Source organism: Aspergillus aculeatus, assembly GCF_001890905.1.
Source record: "Aspergillus aculeatus ATCC 16872 unplaced genomic scaffold ASPACscaffold_8, whole genome shotgun sequence".
In the NCBI taxonomy this organism is placed as follows: Eukaryota; Fungi; Ascomycota; class Eurotiomycetes; order Eurotiales; family Aspergillaceae; genus Aspergillus; species Aspergillus aculeatus.
In genome coordinates this window covers 1462256-1487499 of record NW_017962983.1, presented here as the reverse complement: position 1 = coordinate 1487499, position 25244 = coordinate 1462256, and the positions used below count along the sequence as shown (strand labels likewise).

At 51.6% G+C, this 25244-nt stretch overlaps 7 protein-coding genes across 7 annotated transcripts; 2 read left to right on the top strand and 5 right to left on the bottom strand.

Moving 5' to 3' along the window:
- Positions 1-887: 887 nt before the first annotated feature.
- ASPACDRAFT_1869986 (uncharacterized protein) lies at positions 888-5521 on the bottom strand. The gene is made up of 5 exons (XM_020197941.1): positions 5131-5521; positions 4776-4925; positions 3876-4574; positions 3416-3807; positions 888-2576 (listed from the first exon to the last, which is right to left on the bottom strand). The coding sequence occupies exons 1-5, from the start codon at positions 5147-5149 to the stop codon at positions 1329-1331; spliced, it is 2508 nt and encodes an 835-aa protein (XP_020056358.1). The 5' UTR covers positions 5150-5521; the 3' UTR covers positions 888-1328.
- A 308-nt stretch (positions 5522-5829) lies between these two features.
- On the bottom strand, positions 5830-8140 carry ASPACDRAFT_120020 (putative beta-ketoacyl synthase (Cem1)). Its single transcript, XM_020196309.1, has 8 exons — positions 7795-8140; positions 7422-7588; positions 7263-7370; positions 7126-7197; positions 6987-7073; positions 6666-6932; positions 6241-6609; positions 5830-6177 (listed from the first exon to the last, which is right to left on the bottom strand). The coding sequence occupies exons 1-8, from the start codon at positions 7844-7846 to the stop codon at positions 6013-6015; spliced, it is 1287 nt and encodes a 428-aa protein (XP_020056357.1). The 5' UTR covers positions 7847-8140; the 3' UTR covers positions 5830-6012.
- Positions 8141-8311: 171 nt separating this feature from the next.
- ASPACDRAFT_120018 (agmatinase) lies at positions 8312-10124 on the top strand. The gene is made up of 3 exons (XM_020196308.1): positions 8312-8649; positions 8722-8848; positions 8927-10124. The coding sequence occupies exons 1-3, from the start codon at positions 8521-8523 to the stop codon at positions 9940-9942; spliced, it is 1272 nt and encodes a 423-aa protein (XP_020056356.1). The 5' UTR covers positions 8312-8520; the 3' UTR covers positions 9943-10124.
- A 725-nt stretch (positions 10125-10849) lies between these two features.
- Positions 10850-11879, bottom strand: cdc42 (Rho family GTPase CDC42; the record flags this gene model as incomplete). The annotated part of the gene is made up of 4 exons (XM_020202629.1): positions 10850-10909; positions 10970-11348; positions 11535-11654; positions 11860-11879. 4 exons carry the CDS (start codon positions 11877-11879, stop codon positions 10850-10852), a joined length of 579 nt encoding a protein of 192 aa, XP_020056355.1.
- Positions 11880-14933: 3054 nt separating this feature from the next.
- On the bottom strand, positions 14934-16911 carry mirC (siderochrome-iron transporter MirC; the record flags this gene model as incomplete). Its single annotated transcript, XM_020199640.1, has 4 exons — positions 14934-15634; positions 15696-16430; positions 16487-16617; positions 16688-16911. 4 exons carry the CDS (start codon positions 16909-16911, stop codon positions 14934-14936), a joined length of 1791 nt encoding a protein of 596 aa, XP_020056354.1.
- Positions 16912-19898: 2987 nt separating this feature from the next.
- On the bottom strand, positions 19899-20489 carry ASPACDRAFT_60821 (uncharacterized protein; the record flags this gene model as incomplete). The annotated part of the gene is made up of 1 exon (XM_020203598.1): positions 19899-20489. One exon carries the CDS (start codon positions 20487-20489, stop codon positions 19899-19901), a length of 591 nt encoding a protein of 196 aa, XP_020056353.1.
- Positions 20490-21394: 905 nt separating this feature from the next.
- ASPACDRAFT_970 (glycosyltransferase family 69 protein) lies at positions 21395-24982 on the top strand (the record flags this gene model as incomplete). Its single annotated transcript, XM_020206136.2, has 8 exons — positions 21395-22803; positions 22833-22905; positions 22996-23364; positions 23521-23902; positions 23963-24247; positions 24311-24717; positions 24773-24885; positions 24949-24982. Coding segments are annotated over 8 exons (3072 nt in total), but the record flags the coding sequence as incomplete, so codon positions are not given.
- Between the last annotated feature and the right edge of the window lie 262 nt (positions 24983-25244).

Genomic DNA, 25244 nt, shown 5'->3' with positions numbered 1-25244 from the left:
TCTTTTTTTTTGGCCTTCATCGTCCTGCCTCCGATAGCAAGCCCCCAACAAGAAAAAAGGGGGAAAAAAAAGAAAAAGAAAAAAAGTTCGTTGACTTTGAAGAAGACGCCATCCTTCGACTAGTCCTGTTGATGTCACTCATCAACTCTACCCCCCTCACCATAATCATCCATTCATCCATTCGCAACCATTCGCAACCATTCGCAACACCACCACCACCAACACCTCCAGCTTTCACCATCCAGCATAATGCGTGCTGTACATCTACATTTACATGTACATGCATGTCCCATATCCACTGATGTCATAACGCAGCATACATACAATGTAGCAAGGGGAAAAGAGGGAGATAGGACCTACTTCCGTAGTGGATCTTCCCCTCCCTAGCACCGTATCGTATCCCCATCCCCCATCCCCCATCCTCTCCTCAGACAGCCTCGCACCCACCAACCAAACAGAAAAAAATGAAATCAGACGAAAAACAGATCCTGCACGGGGCAGGGCGGGGGGAGGGGGTGAACCTGAAAGAAAGGGATGGTTCTAGATCAGATCCTACACATTCGATTACCGGAATAGGTAACCCGGCCAGAACAACATAACAGATTCATACGAGAAACTACCTACAACTATAACTGCACATGAACATAATATGCAGTACATGTCTAGTCCACACGCACACCAGGAAAAGACATTTTCAACCAGGATCGTCAGAGGGGTTAAAGAATTACCAACCAGTCCTCCTCTGAAGGAAAGGATTTCCGGTCAAGATCCAGCGAGTAGCGTGGTGACTTGGAAAGACAACCGGTGGAAAGCAAGACGCATAGCATGAAATTCGTTTCGATTGTGGAATGAAAACATACGCGCGGCTTTATTTCGTTCTTTTTTTCGTCTCTTGGGCTGTTTAACCCTTTCCTTTGTAAATGTGTCTCATTCCATTACTCTATACCCTGGCCGCCCACGGGAGGGAGGGGATATGGGGGTGAGTCTATACAATTTTCCATCCATTCGCTTTATCCCTTGGTGCAACATGCGACATCGAGGCCGGTTGCTGTTCTTGTATACACAGAAGACTGAAATGAAAGAAAAAAAAGAAACACAAACATAAGTCAGTAAGAATGCATTCGGGCCGGAGAGAAATGGGACCCGGAGGAATTGACCAGCACGCATTCAACACATACACACACACCACCCACCAGCACCTAACGCCTCGCAAACCAAAATCAACCGGCCAGCCAACCTGCCCCGCCAAGGTCATGAGTAGTAAGGAGCTCATCGGCCCGCGGGAGTCAGACTAAATAGATGAAAAAGAACACAAAACAGAAAGACAATTACTCCTCGAACTTCCTCTTGATTCCGTTCTGGCCGTTCGGGGGTCCACCGCCCCCAGGAGCTTGTCGGTGTCGTTTCCGAGCTTCCTCCTCCTGCAACGCCTGACGCTTCTTCCACGCCGTCTTGATTGCAGGAGCCATGCGGATGAGGTCCTCCTCCGTCACCCGATCCTGGATACTCTCCAGAACCTTATGCACCGTCGAGATGTGATTCGCGTCCGACTTATCATCCCGCAGCCGATGGAACCGCCACCGGCCCTGGTCATCCTGGGCGCATTCGACGATCGTGTCATCCAGCGGCTGGCCCAGGGCCTTCATCGCCTCCCACTCGTCCGGCGTGACGAACATCTCCCCGAAGGGCTGGTACTCGTTCGTGCGCAGCAGCACGAATAGATGGAAGATCGGCATCGCGTCGTAGTCCGCGTACGGTTCCGTGACCCCCTCGGCCTCTTCGTCAGTGTCCGGCTCGAGCAGCGGGAACTCCAGCCTCATGCGGAAATCGATGGTGTTCTCCGCCGGCGGCTTCCACTTCAGGATGTGCTCGTCGGTGCCGATCTTGTACGGGGTGCTCCGACACGTGAAGATCAGCCCGTCGTTGCCGTGAATCTTCTTGACCTTGGGAATGATCTCGCGGAACATCATCTCGATCCCGTAGCTGAACTGCGTCGACTTGTCCTCCACCGTGAACGTGCGGTGCGGGATCTCCTCGGGGAACTTGCGATACATGGCGTTGTACGGCCGCAGCACCTTCTCCTTGAAATAGGCTAGCCGCTTGTCGAGCGTGCGGTGCATCAGCGGCTGCCCGTCCAGCACTAGGCAGTCGAACACCAGGAATTTCAGCTGCTGCGTCCCGTCCTCGTAGGTGTCGTTCACGAGCTCACCGTCCACGATCGTATTCACGTGGAACTGTCGGAAGCTGTCATCGCCGGGGAGTGGAAAGTGCAGCCCCGGCACCCACCGGTAGTCGTTCTTGCGGTCGATCAGGTAGTGCACCTCCGGCGTGTCCGAATCCGGTTCCCCGTGCGCAAAGTACATCAGGCACCGGATGCCATCCGTCTTCTCGCAGACATAGTAGTCCTCCCGTTGGAGTTCGGTAAGATGTCGCGTCGCGAAACTGACCGGCTGCGCTCCGGGAAAGTTCAGGTTGTTGCGCCCCAGAAGACTGGCGACCTCGCGCCGGAGCATGTCGGCCAGCTCCGGTTCGGCTTTCACGCCGACCGCGTCGAGGTCGGGAACGGAGTTTCCCATCTTGCAGCTGGATGAAGAGGAGTGCGGGGTGGTGGGTGCGTAGGTAGGTAGGTAGGTAGGTAGGTTGGTAGGTAATAAGGGCGAGGCGGGATCCAGATTCAATCGAGTGAGGTGGACTCGACAATGGACGGATCGGAGTTGAGATGGGCGGGCGATGGGGTTCTTTTGGACTGTCTGTAGAGAGTTGAAAGTAGGTTGAGAGTTGTAGAAGAATTGAGGTCGGACCGAGGCCTCGCCTGCAAAGCCGCGCGGAGCTTTGCGCGGTGTTAAAAGAAAGGAGTGTGAGGTGAAAGAAAGGGCAGGCGCATTGAGCTCAATTAGGTGGGTGGGCGGGCTTTTGTCGCCGTTCGGCGGAGATCGCGGTTGTGGCCTGAGGCAGTCACTGACATGCCACCAGTATAGATTCTCAGTAGCCTTCGGGTAATCATCTGGCACAACTTATCAAAGAAACTTTCGTAATATTGGCAAGGTCTAAGAAGCATTACTGACTGACAATATTTGATGTGAAGTTGCATTGGAATCTCTATCAAATCACACGTCAACCCATTTTGGACACAACTGTACACCAAGTAAAGCAACAATGCATGCATCCAAACACTCAACACGGGGTATCATATCATCACAGAAGTCAAAAGAGCGCAGCAAAGTTGAATCATCCTTAAAACGCCGTCACCAAACCCGTCCATGCCTCCAACTGCTGACCCATCGCCGTTTTGTAACCCCTTAAATACCACTGGGCAGCAACATGAAGAACCCATTCAACACGGAAAAAGTACTGAATTCATAAACCATTCGCCCACGCACCTGCCTGGACCAAGACCTCACGAGCTTGCCGCCACGGAAAGTTTCTTGGGCGCAGGTGCGGCCGGAGTTTTCGTATCAGCATCTGTCGCATTATCCGGCACAGTTGCAGAGACCGGTAAAGCCATGTCGACTTCGTCCACGGGGGTGAAAAGATTCCCATCGGAAAACAGAGAAGGCGTAGATGAGGTGTTGTCGCCGGTCGAGAAGAGGCCACCACCGCGCGAGCCGCCCAGAGCATGCGACAGCATCTCTTTGATGCGCACATACTGGTACTTTTTCTTGGTCGAGATCAAGGTGTGACTGACAAGGGGATGTGGATGTGAGCGCGTGATCGCCGCCATCACGGCATCCTTCTCTTCATCCGAGTCGACCGGACCGTTATTATCTTGCTCGTCCTGCAGCGGCGCGTTGGCATCGATAGCAGCCTCTGTCAAAAGTGCATTAGCCCCACGGTTTTCACTCATTCCGACTCGAGCAGAAGAAAGAGAAACTTACTCTGCTGCCTCGCCTGATTTTTCTTCTGATACGCCTGCAGCAACATGTCGTATGGCAACGAACGTCCAGGGACCGCTCGCTTCGCACCCATCGAATGGCTCTTACAAGTCAAAGAGCGCGCGCACTGGGCCCCATTCGGCAGAGTAACACCGCACTGTTTCTCGACATCCACGGGACCCTTCGGTTTTGCGGTCTTCGGTTTGGGCTCCTCCTTCTTTTTCTTCTTCGTCTTGGGCTCCTTGCTATCCTTGTCGTCGCCATCCCCGGCCTCCGTCTTCCGCTTCGTGCCCTTCTTCGCCCCGATCTCCGCCGCCATCCCCTTGACGGCGCTCTTCTTCGCGCCCTTCTGGCCCTTCATCGACGAATCCTCTCCACCTTCCCCTTTCTCCCCGCCGGGTCCTCCTCCCGCACCGCCGGCGCCGCCCACGCCCACCTCCTCGGTATCATCCTTATCGCCGGCCTTGGCCCGATTCGCCGCATCGCGCGCCTCCTTCCGCTGGCGTGCCTTCTCCTGCTTCGCTCGAATACAGCCGCGGATATGTTCCACGGCATTCTGCTTGAGGACCGGCCTCTTGCAGGTCTTACAGATGACCGTCTCCAGATGATCTTCTTCTCGCGGCTTGCCCGTCGGGAAGGCGGCCATAGTCTTTTCGTCGATCTCCGGAAGAATCGGGGATGAGCCGGGTGAGGCGGGGGGTTCTGTCATCGCATGAAAGAGGGTTTTCATTAGCATCTTCTCTTCTAGTAGTTCCAATAGGAAACCCAACGTCTTCTTCTGCCTCGAGTTGATATCTCCATCCTCCCCTCCGCCTCAGGAATCCAGAGCAGCGCACCCTTTTCCCAGACAGAAACAAGAACAACACAGGAACCGAGAAAGAAAGAAAGGGGAAAAAAACATACCATCAGCCTTCTTCCTACCCCCCAGCTTCGCCGACTTCTTCAGCTTGATCTTCCCGGGTTTCACATCCTTCTCGGAGAATTTATATCCGGACGCATCAACAAAACTGCCAGCAGTTGTTGTTGTTGTTGATGATGATGCGACAGAAGGGGCTGCAGCGCACAGTACAAAGGTGAGTCACGAGAAATTAGCCCAATATTCTTCTTCTCTCGAGTGAGATTCCGCCTTCAATAGCTTTTCCATCCCGAGGTATTGTTTCCTCTTGCCCTCTCTCTTCCTCCATTATAATCCCGCACACACATACACACACACAGAAACAAAGCGACGAGAGAGAGCAGCAAAGCAAGATGTACACACCGTTATTAGAAGTAGCCATGATTTGTAAACTCGAGCAAACGAGCCCCCGGGAAAGGGCTGATTCAATAAGTAATGCGATATGAAACCCGCGACCACGACCACGGCTGGTGATTTCGTTCCCTATTACCGTGGCCTTCCTTCCAAAATTGGACGATTGATTGTATTGTGTGGGTTTCGAAGCGTAGAGAGAGGGTGACGACGGGGCGGGACGTTGTCATTCATGTAAAGAACGAAAGGGTGGGTTTTGAGGAGATGAGACGGTAACTTATATCGTGTCTAAGGAGAGAAGTTCGGTGCGAGAGCTGATCGACTGATCGGAAGGAGGGGGCGTGTTGCGACAACCCAGCACGGCGTAGCGTTGAAACAGCAGCAGCTGTAGTGCTTGCGATGCGATGATCGAGGCTACGTCCGGGGCCGGGGAGAGAGAGGGGGTTTCCCGCATAGGGTTGGGTCACGTGCGCGGACTGGTGAAGGAATCCCTGCTTCTTTGACTTGGTGGAATCGCGAGGTGTACAATAGATTCAGGCTTGGAGAATAAGTGTTACTTGTCTGAAGCTTATTGAAATTGACTTTAAATTCATGGAGAAGAAAGAGCTGAACTATTGACCAGTCCCAAACACCAGGCATAGATCAAGGGCATTCCGTAACACAAACCACCATATCATCTAAACGATTCTGATGACTTAGAATCAAGTAATCATATATAAAATACACTTTCATAACCTGAATGTGCCAGGTACCTCGGCATCATATCTTGATGAGAGGCGGACATGGCTCTCTGCCGCTGACGAAGTATGACATGTCCACGCTAAAGTACATGCTATTGATACAGTGCAGCATCTATGCAAAAAGACCACACAACAATATGATGAGACACCTCACCTAGTAGTTGAGGCTCGAGAAACACAAACTGCTGTTGGTCCCTCCAAATCCGAAGCTGTTCGTCAAAGCCACGTCAATACGGCGCTCTTGCGCCTCACCCGGGGCATAATTGCAATCGAATCCATCTGCTAACCGCTCCAGGTTAATTGTTGGAGGCATGATGTTCTGAATCGCACTGTTAGTATTTCCATGACAAAGCTTGTTCGAGTGCGAGAAGAACACGCCTACCTCATTGACTGCGAGAACGACAAAGGCAGCCTCAATGGCGCCAGCACCACCAAGCAGGTGGCCAACAGCACCCTTGGTGCTGCTGATGTTGACCTCTACAGCTTTCTGCTTTCCACCTGGACCGAGAAGCAGAGCTTTGATGGCACTATTCTCCGCTGCATCGCCCACAACTGTTGAAGTAGCGTGAGCATTGATGTAGTCGACAGCGGAGGGCGAAAGCCCTGCGTTCTTGAGTGCTTTTTTCATGGCCAAAAATGCGCCTTCACCATTCTCCTTGGGCGCAGTCATATGGTGCGCGTCCCCGGAACAGCCGTATCCTTTGAGCTCCGCATAAATCCGAGCTCCTCGTGTCTTCGCATGCTCGAGCTCCTGGCAGCAGGGTTAGAACGTGATGTAAAGGCAACGTGATCCCAAGAAGGCTTTACCTCTAGGACCATCACTGCAGCCCCTTCTCCTACTACAAAGCCCTCTCGATCCGCATCGAATGGCCGAGAAGCCTTCTGCGGGTTGTCATTGTAGCTGGTAGCCAGACTGCGGGCCCTAGCGAAACCGCCAACCGCCAAAGGATGGATACAAGACTCCGCGCCGCCGGCTAGCATCACATCGGCATCACCGCACGCAATGAAGCGGGCTGCATCGCCGATTGAGTGTGCGCCTGTGGTGCATGCTGTAGTCGCTGCGTGATTCGGCCCCTAAACGTAAAGTTAGTCGTGATAGGGTATGGGAGGGAGGTTATGTCTGCCAACCATGAGCCCATATCTCATAGAAATGTGACCAGCACCGAGGTTGATCAACAGCTTGGGTACAAACAGAGGCGACACTTTGCGATAACCCTGGCACAGTTTCAGCTGACGTTTATCCTTGATGCTCAACAAGGACACTCACACCCTTTTCATACGCCATCACCGTGTCGTAAATCTCATCAAAGTTACCAATACCCGATCCGAGACATACCCCCTAGACATGATAACTTTAGTAAAACAAAAACAGCACCAGTGGAAGGCTTGACTTCGAGTATGTACCGTTGCTTCCTTCTGTTCAAAAGTTGTTGGCATCCAGCCGGCATCTTCTAGAGCCTCTTCCGAAGCAGCCATTGCGTACTGCGCAAATCGAGCCATCTTGCGCTCATCCTGCCACAGACAATCAGTTGGGGGCTATGCAATAGCCAGAGCAATACTCACGTCTCGGCTTAACCACTCCGAAGCCGTCCATCCGCCTTCGCTTCGAGCCCCTTGCGGCACAACGGCAGCAACCTGACAGGGCACGTCCTTGAACCTAGCATCGCGATGCACGACATTGACGATGCCACAATGACCGTCTAACAGGCGTTTCCATGTTCGACGGATGCCTGCGTCTCAGCTTAGCTAACGAAAAAAAAAAAAAAAAGTTAAAGGGAAGGCTTGGGTCCCGCTTTCGTGTGCAACTACCCTCCTGGGCAAGCAATTGAAGTTGTACTTGACCTTCCCTTTTGGGCATGCCACGAGTGGAGACCGGTTGAAGGGACGCCGCGGAGAAGACGCGGGCGGATTCGATTTCGAATCGAGATGTACTCACCTACCCCCAAAGGTGTGACTGCTCCTAAGCCTGTTACAACGACTCGACGCATGGAATCTTGAAGGAAAAGAGTTATGTCTGCTTGTTTGTTGACCTGTCTGTCGGACTACTCGTCAATGTATGGACTAAATTTCGACAAGGTTTTCGGTAGGGTAGGAAAGACCGAGCAAAGCTCCGCGGTAGGTTATTTCGGAGCTAAATCTAGAGCCAGCAGACCTGCCTGGTACGGCGGGTAGAAAGATGTAACCAATTATTGAGAACTGAAAGTGGGCTCACAAAGACAGTAAATGTTCATTCATGAAGGTACTGTACTCGTAGTAAGGACCGAGCCAAGAATGGAGCAGGAGTGGATGAGAAATTCAATTGAATAATAATCGATGGAATGATCTTTGTGAAATGCCGAAGAGCAACCCGAAAAGGAAGGTTCTCACGACGTCAAAGAAACCAGGCCACAAGGCCGTCAATTTACCTCTCGGGTTCCTCGACACAGCCAATCAGCAGCGCATCTCCTATCGATAAGCCCGTCCACTTCCTCTCCCCGGTATTCATGATGAGGGTCTCCGAGGTCATCGAAGAACGAGGGGAAGATTAATTCTCAGTGCTCTAAATTTCTATAAGAGACGCCGCCCTCGAAGTCTGCTGCATCGAAGCTTCTTTCGTTCGACCCATTTCCCACTGCTCACTCTCCACAGTTCCCAAGAGATAAGCAGAGTTGCCAATTGCGCGATGAAATCCCTCACCTGGGCAGCCTGTCTGGCTTTGGCCGGCACCGCTCTCTCCCACACACACCACGACAATGACGAAACGATCCCGGAGCAGTTGCGCGAGGAATTACTGAAGAAATGGGATCAGGAGGTGGGCCAGCCATCAACCCTTCCCCCTTCTCTTCTTTCTCAACGGTAGATTAATGTTCGACGATTTGTGTAGTTTACCTTCTCCGGCATTGCCAGCTTCGCCCACATGAAGCCTGTCAAGTGTCTCGTCGAACCGGATGAGCGTTACGATATTGCCGTCATCGGCGCCCCCTTCGACACAGCAGTCAGCTACAGACCAGGTAAGCTCCAAACAGCCATCTACACCGCCCTATCTTCCCAATGCCCACATGCCTAAACGCCTCCCTTAAAAACAACAGGTGCCCGTTTTGGTCCCCGTTCCATCCGTGCGGCCAGCGCCCGCCAGATGGCCGGTACCAGCTACAACACCCGCGCAGGAATCAACCCCTACCAATCGTGGGCAACGGTCAAGGACTGTGGCGACATTCCAATCACCCCGTTCGACAATGGGTTGGCCGAGCGGCAAATGTACGAAGCCTTCCTGGAGCTGGGCTCCCGGCCGGCCGTGACCCGCGCTTCCTCCACGTACGGCACAAAGGGGATTTCGGCCGGAAAGTCGAAGCTCGTTACCCTGGGAGGCGATCACAGCGTTGCCCTTCCTGCCCTGCGTGCCCTGTACCAGATCTACCAGAAGCCTATCACAGTGCTTCACTTCGACGCACATCTCGATACCTGGAACCCCGTGCGGTACTCGGCCTACTGGCTCTCGGAGCAGTCGCACTTCAACCACGGCAGCTTCTTCCACAAGGCCAGCCGTGAGGGCCTCATCTGCAATGCGACCTCCGCACATGCGGGACTGCGCACACGACTGACGGGCGTTGACGATAGTGATTACACCAACCCTGGCCCTGAGCAGGGATTCATGCGAATTCACGCAGATGATATTGATGAGCTGGGCCCCATGGGTATCGTGGATCGGATCATGGAGCGCATCGGTCTAGATCCAGAACAACCCGTTTACTTGTCCGTTGATATCGATGTTCTGGACCCGGCGACCGCCCCGGGTACTGGTACTCCCGAACCTGGTGGCTGGACGACCCGAGAGTTCATCCGTATCCTGCGTGGCATCGAGAAATTGAACATCGTTGGTGCGGATATTGTCGAGGTGTCGCCTAGTTACGACAACAAGGGCGAGACCACGGCTCTGGCAGCAGCTCAGGTTGCTTTTGAGATTATCACCAGCATGGTCAAGGCTGGTGCAGGTGAGGATCTGGGTGGGTGGTACGGACGCAAAGCAACGCCCGAGGTCGAAATTGAGGTCGAGGTTGAGGTTGAGGACGTGGCAGTTGAGAAGGAAGTCAAGGACGAGCTGTAAAATGCCGATACATGCGATGACGATGCTGTGTGGGTAATGAGTTAGTGAGGTCGTTTAGCAGTATGATGCAGGCACATCCCAGCAAAAACATGTCCTTGTCAATGGTCGGGCTCATATCATCCTAACTCTTCTCTACATGCAACGCAATCTCGAATGGTAGAATCTGGAATGAAACTTCGGTCATCACTATTGTATCTGTGTTATCTAATTCAAGCCTCGCATGAACGATTTGGGTGAAAATTGCACAGCAAATTGTGATAGGCATGATAACATATTGAGGGATGTGAAAAGAAGAAAAGAACACAGATCGAACCATCAGCCAGCCAAAAGAAGACGCCTCGACTTCCAACGCCAATAAAGACGATGAGAGTTTAGAAAGGAAGTAAAAGGGGGAAAGAGAAGAGAAGGAAAATGATCGGAGAAGGCGGGAGGGAGATAAGTAGACAGTGGACGGGCAATCGAATGAGCACGGAGAGATGAGCAAATCTAGTGGGAAGAGGTCGGAGGGGTTCAAATCGGGGGCCAGTTGTACACGGCATCAATCGGAAGACGAGCTGATGGGCGATATGGTAGAGTATATGTTGGTGACCCTGTTCTTGCTTAGGAAAGCCCTGGGCAGTTTCCCCGGGTGCAACCGAGTCACGGCGGGTCTTGCACTCGGGTGTCAGGGCTGCGGGTTGCATGGATGATATTCACTCAATGATCGGAGACAAAAACACATAAAAGTCTCAGGTTAGACGGTGGTCGAGTAAGCCAGCCCCTCCTCCGGGTGAAATTCCCAAAACTCCGTATTGTGAAATAAAACAATCCGTTCCTCCAAAATCATACGACATGTCTGTGATGCCCCGACGACAAGTGTGCGATCCTCTGGCGCGTACCAGCCTGCGATGTAGGAGACGTGATTGTTTTACAATACCACACACTTCTTAGATTTCTTGGGCGCAGGCTCCAGGGCGGCAACGATGGCCTTCAAACCGATCTGTCAGCTTCCTCTATATGCAAAATCACGGGCGCTGGCAGAACGAACCTCATCAAAAACGTCCTTGAGCTTGTACTGCGTCAAGGCGGAACACTCCACGTATTTCACAGCGCCCAATTCTTTAGCCATCCGGTCTCCGTCTTCCTTGCGAATGGGCTGCATCTTTTGACGAGAAAGCTTTTCCCGAACAGCGGGATCGTCGCGCAAATCGGTTTGGGTGCCGACGATTAGGCAAGGAACACCAGGGCAGTGGTGGTGAACTTCAGGGAACCATTTTTCGCGGACGTTTTCGAAGGAGGCGGGGGAAGTGACGGAGAAGCAGACGAGAAAGACATCGGTTTGGGGGTAGGAAAGAGGACGGAGACGATCATAATCCTCCTGACCGGCGGTATCAAAGAGACCCAGGGTGTATGGCTCATCGCCAATCCTAATGCGCAAGAATGACAGTCATCGAGTCAGCCATCTATCGAGGAAGAGTCGCAATGTGATCATCTTGGATCCGAAGTCAGGAAGAGAGAGCGACAATGACGCGATCGATGACATGATGCAGCGCATTTCACCCAAGAGCGTTCAAGGTGCTCGCCGTGCATGGGGGCAGAGTGCAACGACTTACATGACCGTGACAGCATAGTTGTCGAAAACGGTAGGAACATATTCCGAGGGGAACTTGTTCGTTGTGTACGAAATTAACAGGCAAGTCTTTCCAACCGCACCGTCACCGACGACAACACACCTGCAAGATAGAAGAGACACAGATTAGCAGGTCGCCCAAGGAAGAGAAGGCCAAAAGCCAGCACACTTAAAGAAAGGTGGCAGAGGCTTTGGGAGGAAGAGAAACGGGGGGTAAAATGGGGGGGGGATGGTGGGAGGGGATGAAAGAGCGGGAAGGGGATGAGAATCGTGGAGGCAAAAGGAATAAAGAGAATAGTAGAACGTACTTGATTGTGGCTACAACCATATTGTAAACCTTGGGCTACCCAAGAAAGTCACCAAAGAGAATGTGTGAATGTTCAGGTGAAAGTTGTTGGAGTCCGAGAGGAGGTGGACAGGAGGAAAGGTAAATGCGGTGAACAGGGGGGGGAGGACCGTGAGGGGAGGGGGGAGGTGGATTAGAATAAGAGAGATTGATTAAAAGGGAGGCAGAACGATGAGATGGTAAGGGAGGGAGGTAATCGGAAAAGAGTAAGGCGGCTAAGATAGGACAGAGAAGAGGTCGCAGGTGATGGGGAAAGACAAAGAGCTTAAGTGTGTAGGTAGAATGGGGAATCACAAATAGTAACTTATCGGTGGGTGTGCGATGTGGTGACAGTTGGACGGTGAAAGGATAATAGGAATAGGAATAATGGCAGGGTAGGTGGAGGAGGAGGAGGAGCCTGAGGAAGGGAGGGAGAGACGGAGAGAACGGAGAGACGGGGGAGAGAGACAGAGAGTGAGTGGAGGGAGGGAGGAGGGAAGGGAAGGAGATGTGGATGGATGGGATTGAATGGGCTGGGCTGGATGGAGTTGGTGAGGGCCGGGAGGGAGACTGAAGCCAGCCAATGTGGGAGAGCTGCAACGGGGCAATCCGCACCGTTAGTAGCCAGTACTTAGTAGTGGGTAAGTTAAGGTAAGGTAGATAGGCTAGGTAGGTAAGGCAGTTAGTTGTTAGAGCTCTATTCAATCATTTAGCTCCTGCTGCTGTACAGTACATACCTAACTTAGCTCAGTCATTGAGGAAACCTAAAGAAAGCAGAACAATAATCTTTCTTTTTCTCTATCTGCTCAAATGTCGATATCTTTGACTCCCATTCTCTTCTTCTTTTCCTATCTCTTCATAATCTCCCGTCCTACTAAAGAGGACAATGAAACATAAGCGCTGTCGCCTTCGGTGGTCAAACCATCACATAAAATTCAGGCCCCGAGGTCAAATGGCTATAACTGCCACGCATGTCTTCCAGGGGTTTGTTCATGACAAAACACAGAAATCACCAGAATGGACCCAGTCAAATCATCATTACTCAACGAAGCACCTTAGCCCTTGGACGGAGCTTCCTCCGCATCGTCCTCAAGTTCTTGTATGAGCGCTACATATGCTATGTTGACAGTATCTGTTACAGCCCTGCAGACTGGCTCCAAGGGCTGTCGAGCCGCGTCCTGAATCCTCACAGAATCATGTGCCAGAAGGTGATCAAAACCAGAGGGATTTTGCGACAGTTCTGGCAGAGAAAATAAGAGGCGACAATCTGCCATGCAGGAGAGGCACAAGTTAGAGAAAGGATTGATAGGGAGTCGCAGGTTAGAGCAGCTACCCTGGCTGAAACACAAGCAGCCAGGATTCTGAGATTTTGATCGACGAGACCGAGCAACAAGCCGTAGCAGACAAAGCCTTGCTCTTGGAGAAGAAAACAAAGCATCTATAGAGACTACAAATTACTACCCAGACATTATTTGTCTGTACAAACAGCGCCGAGGCGATGGATACCGCCCGTAAATCTAGCTCCGGCTAGCCTGGCCTACAGTGCTTTACCAAGTAAGGTACTGATATTACCGCCATCTTGATCCAAAAAGGTGAGATAGACGAGACAAATTGGTATGAAGCGGTATGAGACAGTACGAATAATCCACTGCTTTTGGTGACACTAGTCCTGTCTGGGCCAATTGCAGCTGACCGCCTGGGCGGTCACAGCTTTGGCTAGACCACTGCAGTGTTAGTCGGGTCACATTCATCTGGCACTGCGCATGGATCCGTTCGACTCCTACGCGCCGAAGGAGAACAAATAATCGTGAGCAACGACCCCTTATTTTACATGAAGAACTCTGCTAGCACATGAGAGAATGTCAATAGATACAGACACAGCCAACCACACTTTATTCGAGGACCGCCTGCCTATTTGGATATTATCTGTAGTATAGCGCATTGCCCTCCCAACTTCCAACATGGCTACTCACTACTATAGATCCTCGCTATAACGAACCTTTTGGGCTGGGATTTTCCGCCCCCCATACTAGGTTCGTTATTTTCGCCATATAACGAAATTCGTGAGTCAAGACTATTCCTACATACAAAATTCGCTATATAGAGGAAGAGTTATACCTAAATAATAAGGATTTATACCTATTTAGGAAGGTAAGATTTTATATCACGTGGTTGGTTTTTCCAAGGAGGGGTTCTCAGGAAATATATATATATACATATATACACCAAAAACCTATATTCGCTACAACGAAATCCTCGTTATAACGAATTGGTCGGCCTTTCCAATTGATTCGTTATAGCGAGGGTCCACAATACTCGAATAATTCAGCAAGACGCTAAGTTTCATGACTTCCCGCAGGTCACCCCAGGATACTAACTAAGTCACTAGTAAATTGACTAGGCTGAGTGGTGTAAGGAGTAGCTACTCTGTCTATCCATCGACTTCACCCTCCGCGGCGCTGCCGCCCCCTCAAGCCTACTACGGCAAAATCTCTTTGTAGTGTCCCAAGTCTCATGAGGTGTATGTATGCAGGCTGACTCGCTGATAAGTACAAATATTCACAAAAGGTCATCTAATCTAATCATGTCATCTATACAAATTGTAATCAAAAGCAATCGCATTGTCGTTCTGCCGGTGACCATTCATTTCTCACCACTGCAGCTTAGGTGTCATAACTTCATATACAATTTACCCCTGCAAAGCCAATTCAAGCCAGGGTAACGGTCGTGGCGGCCCCATACCATGACCAGTTGATTGATCAGGGTGGTCCGATGTAACGGCCGGGAGGTGGCCGCCTGTTGATCCCTAGTACACTAGGGTTACCGCGCGTTGGCGCCGTTGGCGCGGAGATCGACAGGAAAGATGCTAGGCGACAAGCATTTTTCGCTGTTCCCCGCGAGAGCAGTTTCGTATGCATGTGTCTATACATGCACAACAACCATCATAGACACCTCCTAACGCTCAGATCGTTTTGAGTGTGCCTCAGATTCAGGCTCATCCGCTTCTGCTTCTGCAGGAATGGGTTCATGAGTCGGGGATTCGCCCATCTGCGCCCGTTAGTCGTAATAGCGCCACAGGGTTTCATGGTGACATACCTTATCGAGCTGATAATTGGACATGAGAAGGCTCAGGGGGATCAATGGGATGGTCGCAATCAGTGCCAGAACCAAGAGTTTGTTCATGGTTTCCTGATAGGCTCGATTGATGGCCACTCGCGCGGGCGAGCCCATAGGGTAAGAAAGTGCTTTGGTCAACTTTCCAAATATTTCACCAACATCCGCCTTGGCCTCGTCGGGAAGGTACTGTTGTAGTTTGCGTGGAATGTGATGTGTCCAGATGGCACCCGAAATGGCGGCTCCTACGGCACCGCCCATTTCCATGGAGGTAAGGAACATTGCCGTGGCGGCTGCAACATCCTGGTGGCTGGCGGAGGCCTGAACTCCCAGTTGGACAGGTACATTGAGTAGCCCACCGCCCGCACCGACTATCACCTGGGTTCCCAAAATCAAAGCTGGTGAGCTCCCCTCTCTCCGGTAGGTCAACATTAAGAATATCCCAGAAATATATATCACGCAGCCAATCGTGACGTAGACGCGGTAACGCCGTGTATATTTGATCAAGATCGAAACTCCAAAGGCGGCAATAGTGGATGTGAAAGCGAACGTTTGGGTCACACGACCCGCTGTCGCTACATCGTAGTCCTGGACGACCTGGAGATAAGAGTAGAGGTATGGCTGAACAGAAAAATAGAATGCCACTTCAAAAATGTTAGTTTGGTCGGGCATTAGCCTCGGGGTAATTCGCGAATATTGACATACTGAAGTAGAAGAAAGCCAGAGTACAACCTGCCAGAGCAGTACGCTGTTTGAGGAGGTGCAAGGAAAGCAAGGGCTTGGGAGCCAACTTCTTCGAGCTTTCCCAAGCAGGTAAAGCGCAAAGGCAGACTATACCAACTATGATCATGGCGATGATGCTGTTATTCTTCCACCCGTTCTTGGAATTGGCCGCCAGTGTCAAGGGAACCAAAATCAAGGTCACTGCCGCGGACAGCAGAATCAAGCCGAACATGTCAAGATCATACCAAGTATGGCGAACAGCGGCAATGAATCCACGACGGTGAGCGCTCCTGGGCTTGATGAGGTTCAGCCTCTTGGCCTTGCGCTGGTTCAACAAGAGTGAGAGTGCCAAAGGAAGAAACGAAGCGGGCAGAATAATTGACCACATGCCGTAGCCCCAGCGCCATGAGGTATGCTCAAGCACCGCGTTTGCAATCGTCGGCCCGATCCAGACTGTCACTAAAAAGGGAAGCTCCGGCAGGAGTGCAAGAAGTGCACGGTTGAGGAGGCTACTGCTGTCGGCGATGAAGACCTGTTGCAATATTTGCAAGCCAGTTGAACCGGCGGAGTAAAAGATTTGGGCTGAGGCGTATGTCTGAACATTGGTCGACGCAGCCATCTGGATGTATCCGAGAACGTATATCAATATACTGACGCAGAAGGCCTCGAAACGGCCGAAAACATCAGCGACTTTTGCCATGGGTGGCTTAATGACAGCTGCGATGGACGGTTAGCCAAAACTAGAAGTATCCAGCCTCAGAGAGTGTACCGACCATTAACGACATTCTGAACAACAAGAACAGTTGAGATCAACGAATGTTTGCTGAAAGCGCTTGTAGCATATGCCGATAGGGACATTACGGTTTGACCCTCAAGTGATGTACAAAATGCCATGAGAAATATACTTCAGAATAGTTAGTACATATGCGCCATCAAGTTCTCAGTCCCCTTCCACAAACACCAGAGGCACAAACCTGATATATGCTATGATCAAAGACCGTGTGGTCCAGGTCAGGTTGATAGCTTCAATCTTCCTGACACCCTCCTGTACAGAATCCCCCGAGGACTCTACATCGCTGTCATGCCCGCCTGCCTCATATCCTGCTTGGAGAAGATGTTCTCCTTCCTCGTCGTTGTATTGGTCCATTTGACTGATTGTGCCATATGAAACTTTCGAGCGGTAATCAAGTAAGGGCATTGCGTCTGTGCCGGGTTGAATGATGTATGATCGAGGGGCGGAGTCGCACTAAGGGTAGGGTCCATTTACTGCAACCGACCGTGGGAGACTTGGTTTGTAGTTGTGAATAGTTGTGAAGGCGAAGATAGGATGTGGATAGGAGGTTGAATAGTGTTAAAGCTGAAGCATCGACATGGAAGGGAAAAGGCGACAAGCTGACGCTTGCGAGGCTGCGCGGACGGAAAGGAGTCTCTGCGACCTGAGCCAGCCAGATCCACCGACAAGAGAAAAAGCAATCAACAGGCGACCAACGAAAAGGAGGAATCCAAGTAGCGCAGAGACTAGGAATAAACCCCGATGAGGGGTATAGGTCAGAACGGCAGAGCTAATAGACTGGTGGACTGAATCAAGGTCAGATGGGTTTGGGTACCAGTCCTGCGTTAGGTAACCAGATGCAGACAGTCAAGTCAATACGCAGCGCAACGCGTGGATCGCCAGATCTATGGTGCAGGAGGAAGCACAAGGGGCTGAGCTTCAAGGCTTCCAGTCACAAATCAGACCCTCACGATGATTCACACCACTGACCACGATCGACAGGCCGCACTTATGCAAGTCGGTGTGGGAAGCTAGGACTTAGCCTATGGGCTGAACGCCCGTGGCCCAGAAGGGAAGTGTGGCACCCGTAGATTGCTGCAGCGAATAGATACTGGGATGAGAGATGGAGAAAAAAAAGAATTCGAAATTTGCTTCTATCCAGCACCAATCGCTAGGTCGAATGCGGGCGGATGTTGCCTGTCGGGCAAGTTTAAGTGGTGACAAAAGTTTGTGCCTTGCGCCCCAGGCAGTTCATTGACAGATACTTGGGTTACACACGGCGGACGACCAAGGTAGAGAATAGATAATAGAGATGGAGGTGGGGGGAGGGGCAGATATCGAGTGTCGACAAGGGCCGGTGAGTACCCCTGGCCTTACTGCAGAGAAGGCTTCGACTGCAGGAGTTCACCCCAAAGAGGCGTGGTGGTTGCGGAAGGTGGGTGGGGATGGGAAGGAAGATAGTGTGGCAAGTAACCGGGATGTCGAATATTACCAGTGTAGGAGAACATCAGATATGATAAGATCACCTGGTCCGGCGGTCGGACCGAGCGGCAGTGTGAGGGGAGGGGGGTGGAGGGAAAAGCCGGGATCAGATGATGGTGGTGGTGGTGGTGGTGGTGGTGAAGGATAGATGGTCAGGCTGATCAGTGGTCCGTGGAGACTTAAGGGAAAAGTGGTTCTCCGCTACTCATCGTTTTCTTTTTTTGCTATTTGTATATAGCTTGGTTGGTAGCAACTGGCTCTTATACGTTGTAGTCAAGATGGATCTTCATACTTACCAGAAGATACAGTACTGTCCCTCCTAGTAGGTAGGAACTATTCAGGTAGTGTGGATGAATGTTTAGAGCGGGCAAGTCATCCATCCATGCATCCCTCTTTTCCCCAGTCTGACCGCCTGGCTGGCTGGCATTCTGCTTGGACAATTTGGAAGCAAGAATGAAGTTGCGCATCGCCGCTCCATCCACTTCCGCCCCCTTGCATGCGTGCAGACACGACAAACCTGTTTGGAACTGGATTTATCGACCCAAAGGCCTCTGTGAAGCGATGTTGATTGGAATGCTTTGCACCTCTCTCTGCATGACTCGACCGCGTTGCCCAATCCAAGGAGAGGTATTGTCATCTCACCGGGCTCCTCATGCGGCTTCGACCCTTTGAAAAGTGCTTAGCATGAAATTCCACGTCCTCTTTCCCCCCAACCCGACCTTACCGGTACATCACTGTTGAATGAAGCCCGGACCCATTTCCTGATTGGGTTCAAGAGATACAAAGCCCGCCCGGGGAAGAATGGATCATGGATGACTCGGCAGCAACCGCGTCATCCAACCCGACCTGTCATCGGAGGCCGTTCTCCCACCACCCCACCAACAGACCGAGCAGGGTGAGTGAGGTACGAGGATCAGATGAAATAGCGCGCTCACGGATCACCTGCGAGTTATTATAGTATTCTCCAATAACTCCCTCCCGCCCAAGCCGCTGTGAGAACAATGAAGAGATACCCTCAGATCGCGAAGGTGGTAGGTGCACTTCGACCTGTGACGAGCCTTAAAAATGAACCCCACTCGTTAGTCCATCAATGCTTGCAAGCCAAAATAAAAGAAAAGAAAGAAAGTCTCAAGTTTGGCAAAGTCCTGTCTCGGGGATTAATGTTTCCTCTGTACGACCTGGCGGTGATATCTAGCGTGACTCTGAGGGTTGCTCGGCGATTTCGAGGAAAGCATGGCCAGTTCCCAGCACTTAAACCACGAACAGAGAGGGCATTTAATGAAGGGCATTTGGCTTTGCGTTACTGAGAACAGATGGCGCTCCTGTCACGACTACTTGCCATTGATTCGTGTGTTGCCCACTATCATGCTCACAAATTCATTTGTACGCTGAGCTCCATCTGATGGGTATCTTGGTTCTGTTCACGTGGTTTGTCTGTTTTCGAACTCATTACTCTCGAACAACAGTTAAGATTCCCGGACTCCGTTTTCATCGATGCATATATAGTCAGGTCGGAACAAGCCTGTTCAAACAGGTCTTTTCGAATCCGTCTCGATTCATTGCGATGTCTCGCATCAAATGGGCCTGGGGGAATGCCTCGGAAAATGAGTTGCATACCTCACAAAATTATGCATATCAGACGGCCAATCAGCTAGGTACTGCAAGATTCAAGCTCATGGTAGGGCCGTCAAAATGCATAACTACAGCGAGAGCATCCTGTCCTGCTGACTACACAGCCACAACGCATGCTGCATCACTGACGCTGGTTGGCGACAGACCTACCATTTCTCTTCACAGGCACATCCATGTGTAGTAGTACCCTTCCTGACAATATGAAGAAGGTTGAAGATTTGTGCTTCTGGAGATACATTGAACAATATGTCTATGGACAACGTCAAGATTACATTCAACCACAGATCTGGTGAAACCCCTTACTCAGCCGATTCGATAATCAAGTGGCCGAAGTTGACTACCAGATCCTCCTTTTCACCCGAGGGTTTCGCTGCATAAAGTCCAATCCAAAGGTCTTGCACGTTTGTGTCTTCGAAGAACCAGGTCACCTCTCGAAGGGGAGACTTTTGAACGCCCTCAACCAGATAGATCCATAAGCTGTTATCCGACTCTCGGACAATCTCCAGGGTGGCCGCTCCACCACCTGACGGCACAGGCTGCAGGCTCCAGTCCGCCCAACGGTCCTTGGCGACAGTGCTCAGGTGTGGCCTGCCGTTGGCAAGCTCAATACCGGACTTGACCCATTTTCGAGTTCCATCAGCACCATTGAGGACCAGGATCACGCCTCCCTGGTCGTACTTGTGTTTCCAGAGGGCATTGAATGCGACCCTGGCCCTCTTGAAGGATTGCACTGGCACGCTTTTGTACAGGATGGGTGCGTTGAAAGACTCTGTGGAAGGAGGCTTGGCCCAAATGTCGGTTGAAGGGCTCGCTTTAATGGAGAACTCGGCGGGGAGGTTCCCGTCACCAGGAACCTTTTCGGAAGAGTTTGCGAATTTGAAATCCGTCATGATCGCGCGCAGTGTGAGATCCGATGTGGGTAGCGTTGAAGGAGATATATTAGATCAAAGCGGAAGTCTTGAAGTGCGGGAGCGGGGGAAAGATGAAGTGTACTGCGATAATTGATATAAGGAAACAATGAAGATATGAGTAGCACGGTTAGGAAGACCGGGAACCTCAATATGAATAAGAGGCCGGAGGACCATGGCCCAGACCCTACGTCACTTGGAGGGGGAGCAGCTCCACCGTCCAGAAGGTGCAGGGTCAAAGCTGGAGAAGCATCCCAAGGGATCATTGCCCTCTGCGGTAACCTATGACAGCGATGACTCCATCTCCGGTGGGGTTATCGGAGCTGTCGGCGAGGGTAGGAAGCACGGCAGACACGAATGTTGCTGCTGCTGCTGCTGCACTAGCCAAAGTAGACAACTCTGTACCATACTCAAAGAGGCAGATCGATAAGCATACTAGGTAGGTGGCTTCGTAGTGCAGCACCTACGAACTGCAGGCGCTGCAGAGTAGTGGGCAGATACTATAAGTACAGTAGTGCCGCAATGCTCCTTCCTGTAACCGATAGAAATCGATTAGATAACTATGAGTGCTCGTTTCACAAGGGAGATGACATAAGCGAGACCTTCTCCTAGAAGGCGGCGTTGCGTTGTCGATCGGTCAGAGAATCTCCAACATGGCAACCAGCGTCAATTCGATCGATGCTGATTTGGCACGACGTATTCCAGGCATGGGCTGATTGATATTATCCAACTCTTTGTGATGTTTCTCCTTCGTTATGTCTGCCCGTCTCCTTCACCCAGATGAGTATGAGCTAGAAACTCGCTCTTCAGCGGACTCTCAGGAGAGCTTCAATCTCGATGACGCCGATTTCGAATCGCAGGTGCCTACGCGACCCAGACGGATGTTAAGAAAGGTTTCTTTCCTATCGAGACTGTTCTCTTCAACCTATTCTGGCTATCGTAGCCTGAAGCCTTCGCGACCGTTCCTATCGGCCTCAACACGTCGTGGTTGCTACCGCCGCCTGCTGTTTCGCCGCTGGTGCCTTCGCCTCCATGCCACCGCAGGTATCATCCTTGCGCTTATCGTCCTAACGTCAATCTTCCGACCTTCGTATACTCGGTTGCCGCCACATTATTCGTCTCTTCGGGATGCAGTATCGCAATCGACTGAACCCGGCCGTGGAAATCCCCGCAACGAGAAAGTCTTCATCGCTGCGAGCTTGTACGACCGCGATGGCGAACTGGCGCAGGGACACTGGGGAGATAGTGTGCTACGGCTAATTGACCTGCTTGGGCCAAACAATGTCTTCTTGAGTATCTATGAGAATGACAGCGGCGCGGACGGGGAGCGGGCGCTTCGCGGCCTGGAGACACAGGTCACATGCAAGAAATCCATCGTATTCGAAGAGCATCTCGATTTAGACTCTCTTGCAAAAATCGTGGCGCCCGATGGGTCAAGGAGAACGAAACGGATTGAATACTTGGCTGAAATTCGAAACCGAGCCCTACGGCCTTTGAGCGATCAGCATGATGTGCAATACGACAGGCTCTTGTACTTGAATGATGTTGCCTTCAACCCGGTCGACGCACTTCACCTCTTGTTCTCTACAAATGTAGCGGACGATGGCGTTTCTCACTATCGCGCAGCCTGTGCTATCGATTTCATCAATCCTTTCAAGTTCTATGACACGTACGCGACGCGGGACCTGCAGGGTTACAGCATGGGGCTTCCTATCTTCCCTTGGTTCTCAACTGCGGGAGAAGGTCAAAGTCGACAGGATGTGCTATCAGGAAAAGATGCCGTGCGGGTTCGCAGTTGCTGGTCAGGCATGGTGGCTTTCGACGCTCGGTTCTTTCAGCAATCTCCGAAAAGCCAAAGCTACAAGGGTGTTGAAACACCAGTTCAGTTTCGTGCTTCACATGAATTGTTCTGGGAAGCGTCTGAGTGCTGCCTCATCCACGCCGATATTCAGGAACCTTTGGCGAATGTGGAAGATAGCGGCATTTATATAAACCCATATGTCCGTGTCGCATATGATCCCCATACTCTGTCTTGGCTTGGGACGACTCGACGATTTGAGAGACTGTATTCCTTGATTCAAAATCTGATCAGTCGCCTTGCTGGATTACCATGGTTCAATCCTCGCCGAGATGAGATTCCGGGACAAAATGTACAACGGACAGTCTGGGTTCCAGACGGAAAAGAAGATGGCAGTGGCTCGTTCCAGACAGTTGATAGGGTTGCAGGGAAGGACGGCTTCTGTGGACGCCCAGGGCTGCAGGTAATTGTTGAGCATCGCGAAGAGGGACAAAAGGGGTGGGAAACCATCCCGATGCCGTCTTGAGGTTGTCTTTGCTGAAAGTTGGCACGTATCAGTACATGAATACTATTCTTGCTGTGCTAGTCCAATTTGCTGTCGTGAATCTCCACCGCCTGCTAATGCGTTTGTTTGCATCGAGGGTCCTGATTTGAGAGCCTCGTCTCCCCGCCTCTCCATTAGCCCAAGAGATATGTAACGCGCGCAGCAAAGTCTCTACTGCAAACGCTTTGAAGAACTCCGGTGAATCACCCAAAGATTCTCCCGTAGCTCAATCCGTAGCTTTCACTCGGGGAGATTACTCATTTCAGCTTCACTTTTATAGATACCCCGAGCCGTTGGATGCTATGGTGATCATGCCTTCTCTTCTCGTGCCGAGATGTCACCAGCTTCCTCCTCCGCCTTGGACTTTTGTAAACCATCACTCCTCTGGAGACATGGAGTTCGCCAACCGTGTCACAGGAGTTATCTACGGGGTGCTTGATTCTCTTATGGATCGGGCGTCCTTAGCCAGCCTTGAGGAAAGCCAGCATGCCCCGAAAGCTGCGAAGTGGCCGACAGTGAAGGGCTCTCGTCTCCATCCGGTCCGTCCAACTCTTCCTTCTCGACTTCCTCCAGTCTCGCTTGTTTCAAAGTTCGCGCTCTGCTTCCCGCCTGCTCCAGTTCCAGTCTGACCATTCCTTTGAAATACTAACAAGTAGTGGAAAAATCAGCAGGCTTCTCAAATCTCACCCGGCAACCAGAGGACCTCCCTCGTTGACTCGGTCAACACACTCAGGGCGTCTTCTCTTGCTCTGGTTTCACCCTCTACATCTCCCTCCTCTCGTTCCCCTTCCATCAGACCCCAGAACACATCCCCTAGCTTGTTTACCCAACAAGACTACACCGAAGAGAAAGACAACAAAACAGCGAACATGTATCCCGTCGCTGACGTGGACGATACCGCCGGCTTCATGGCTGCTGCGCGCGCCTGGAAGCCGGAGAGAGACTACACCTCGCCCGCTCAGGTTGAGGATGTGTCTAATGACAAGCAAGGTGGTGAGGATAATTCCGCCAACGCTTTGGATTACAACGCGACTGCTGGCGATGACGACTTCGGTAGGTCACTCACACTTCAACCTGAGAGCCACACAGACTGATTTTCACCTGTGCATCCAGTTGGCATCCCCGGTGATGATGCTTTTGACGGATTCGCTCCCCCCAAGTCCGATGCTGGAGATTTTGAAGCAGGACCCGAGACTCAGAAGTCGGTCACAGATTGGGACGGAGCTGACAACACTGTGAAGCAGCAGCAGCAGCAGCAGCAGCAGCAGCAGAAGCAGCATGTTACTGCTGCTGTCGCCGCCAGCTTGCCTGTTACCCATACCCCCTCGGAGGAGGAAGATCGCGAGAACCTCACTACCTTCAAGTCGTGGGGTCCTCCCGCTCCTCGTGACAAGCCCGGTACTGCCCCTTTGCCCACTTCCTTGTCCCCAAATGAAGACTAACACCCTGTTTATCTTTCAGCTGCTCGCATCCGTCGTGTTATCATCCAGGGTCTTCCCACTGCCTGGTGTAGCCCTGCCAAGGTCCTTTCGCTTGTGCACGGGGGTGCCATTGACAGCATCAACGTGACTTCCTCTGGCACTGCCCACATCTTGTTCTGTGAAGCCGATGCCTGCAAGGCGTTTTATGATAAATACCCCAACGGCATCGATCTGGACCGGGAGAAGAAGCTCACCGTGTTTGTGGAGATGGGCCAGGAGGTTGACGTTGTCAGCTCCAGTCTCAGTTTCAGTCTCTCCGTCGGGGCCACCCGTGTTGTTCGTGCTGTCGGAGCCCAGATGGATGTCAACATGGAGCAGTTGGTCAAGCTGGCGACCTCCAAGAACGGCAAGCTGGAGAAGATGATTGACACCTACGTTCCCGGTGAAGTAAGTTGTCTTCCCTTGAGCCTGCAGTTCCCTCAACTGATCAAACCGACTCCAGGCCCGCAGCATCGTGTTTCGCTTCTGCAGTGTCGACGACGCCGTCCGCTTCCGTGCCGCCTTCGTCCGCGAGATTGAATTCGAACAGTGCAATGTTCAGTACGCGGTTGATCCGTAAGTGAGAACCTATCTGCACCTTGGCACATAAGGTTTGGGCTTCTGGCTAAGAATACACAGATGCGAGACTGCGACTGGCTACCATGTGGACTAGATGTCTGATTGTTGTGTGTCCACGGATCTGCCATGATCTATATTGTGGATCTTCTGCAGTACACGCGGCATTTCAAGCGTTCTACGATGTCCCAAGGACAATTTCTTTCTTCGTGTTGTACATTAAGGTGGCTTCTGGCCCATGACTATTACCGAGTTCTATGAAAGCAAGCGCCATCAATGCAGCTAGCTCATATGTCATATCCAGACATAGGAATATGCAAAGATGAGAATCATCCGCTGCAGTTATATCCAACTGTGTA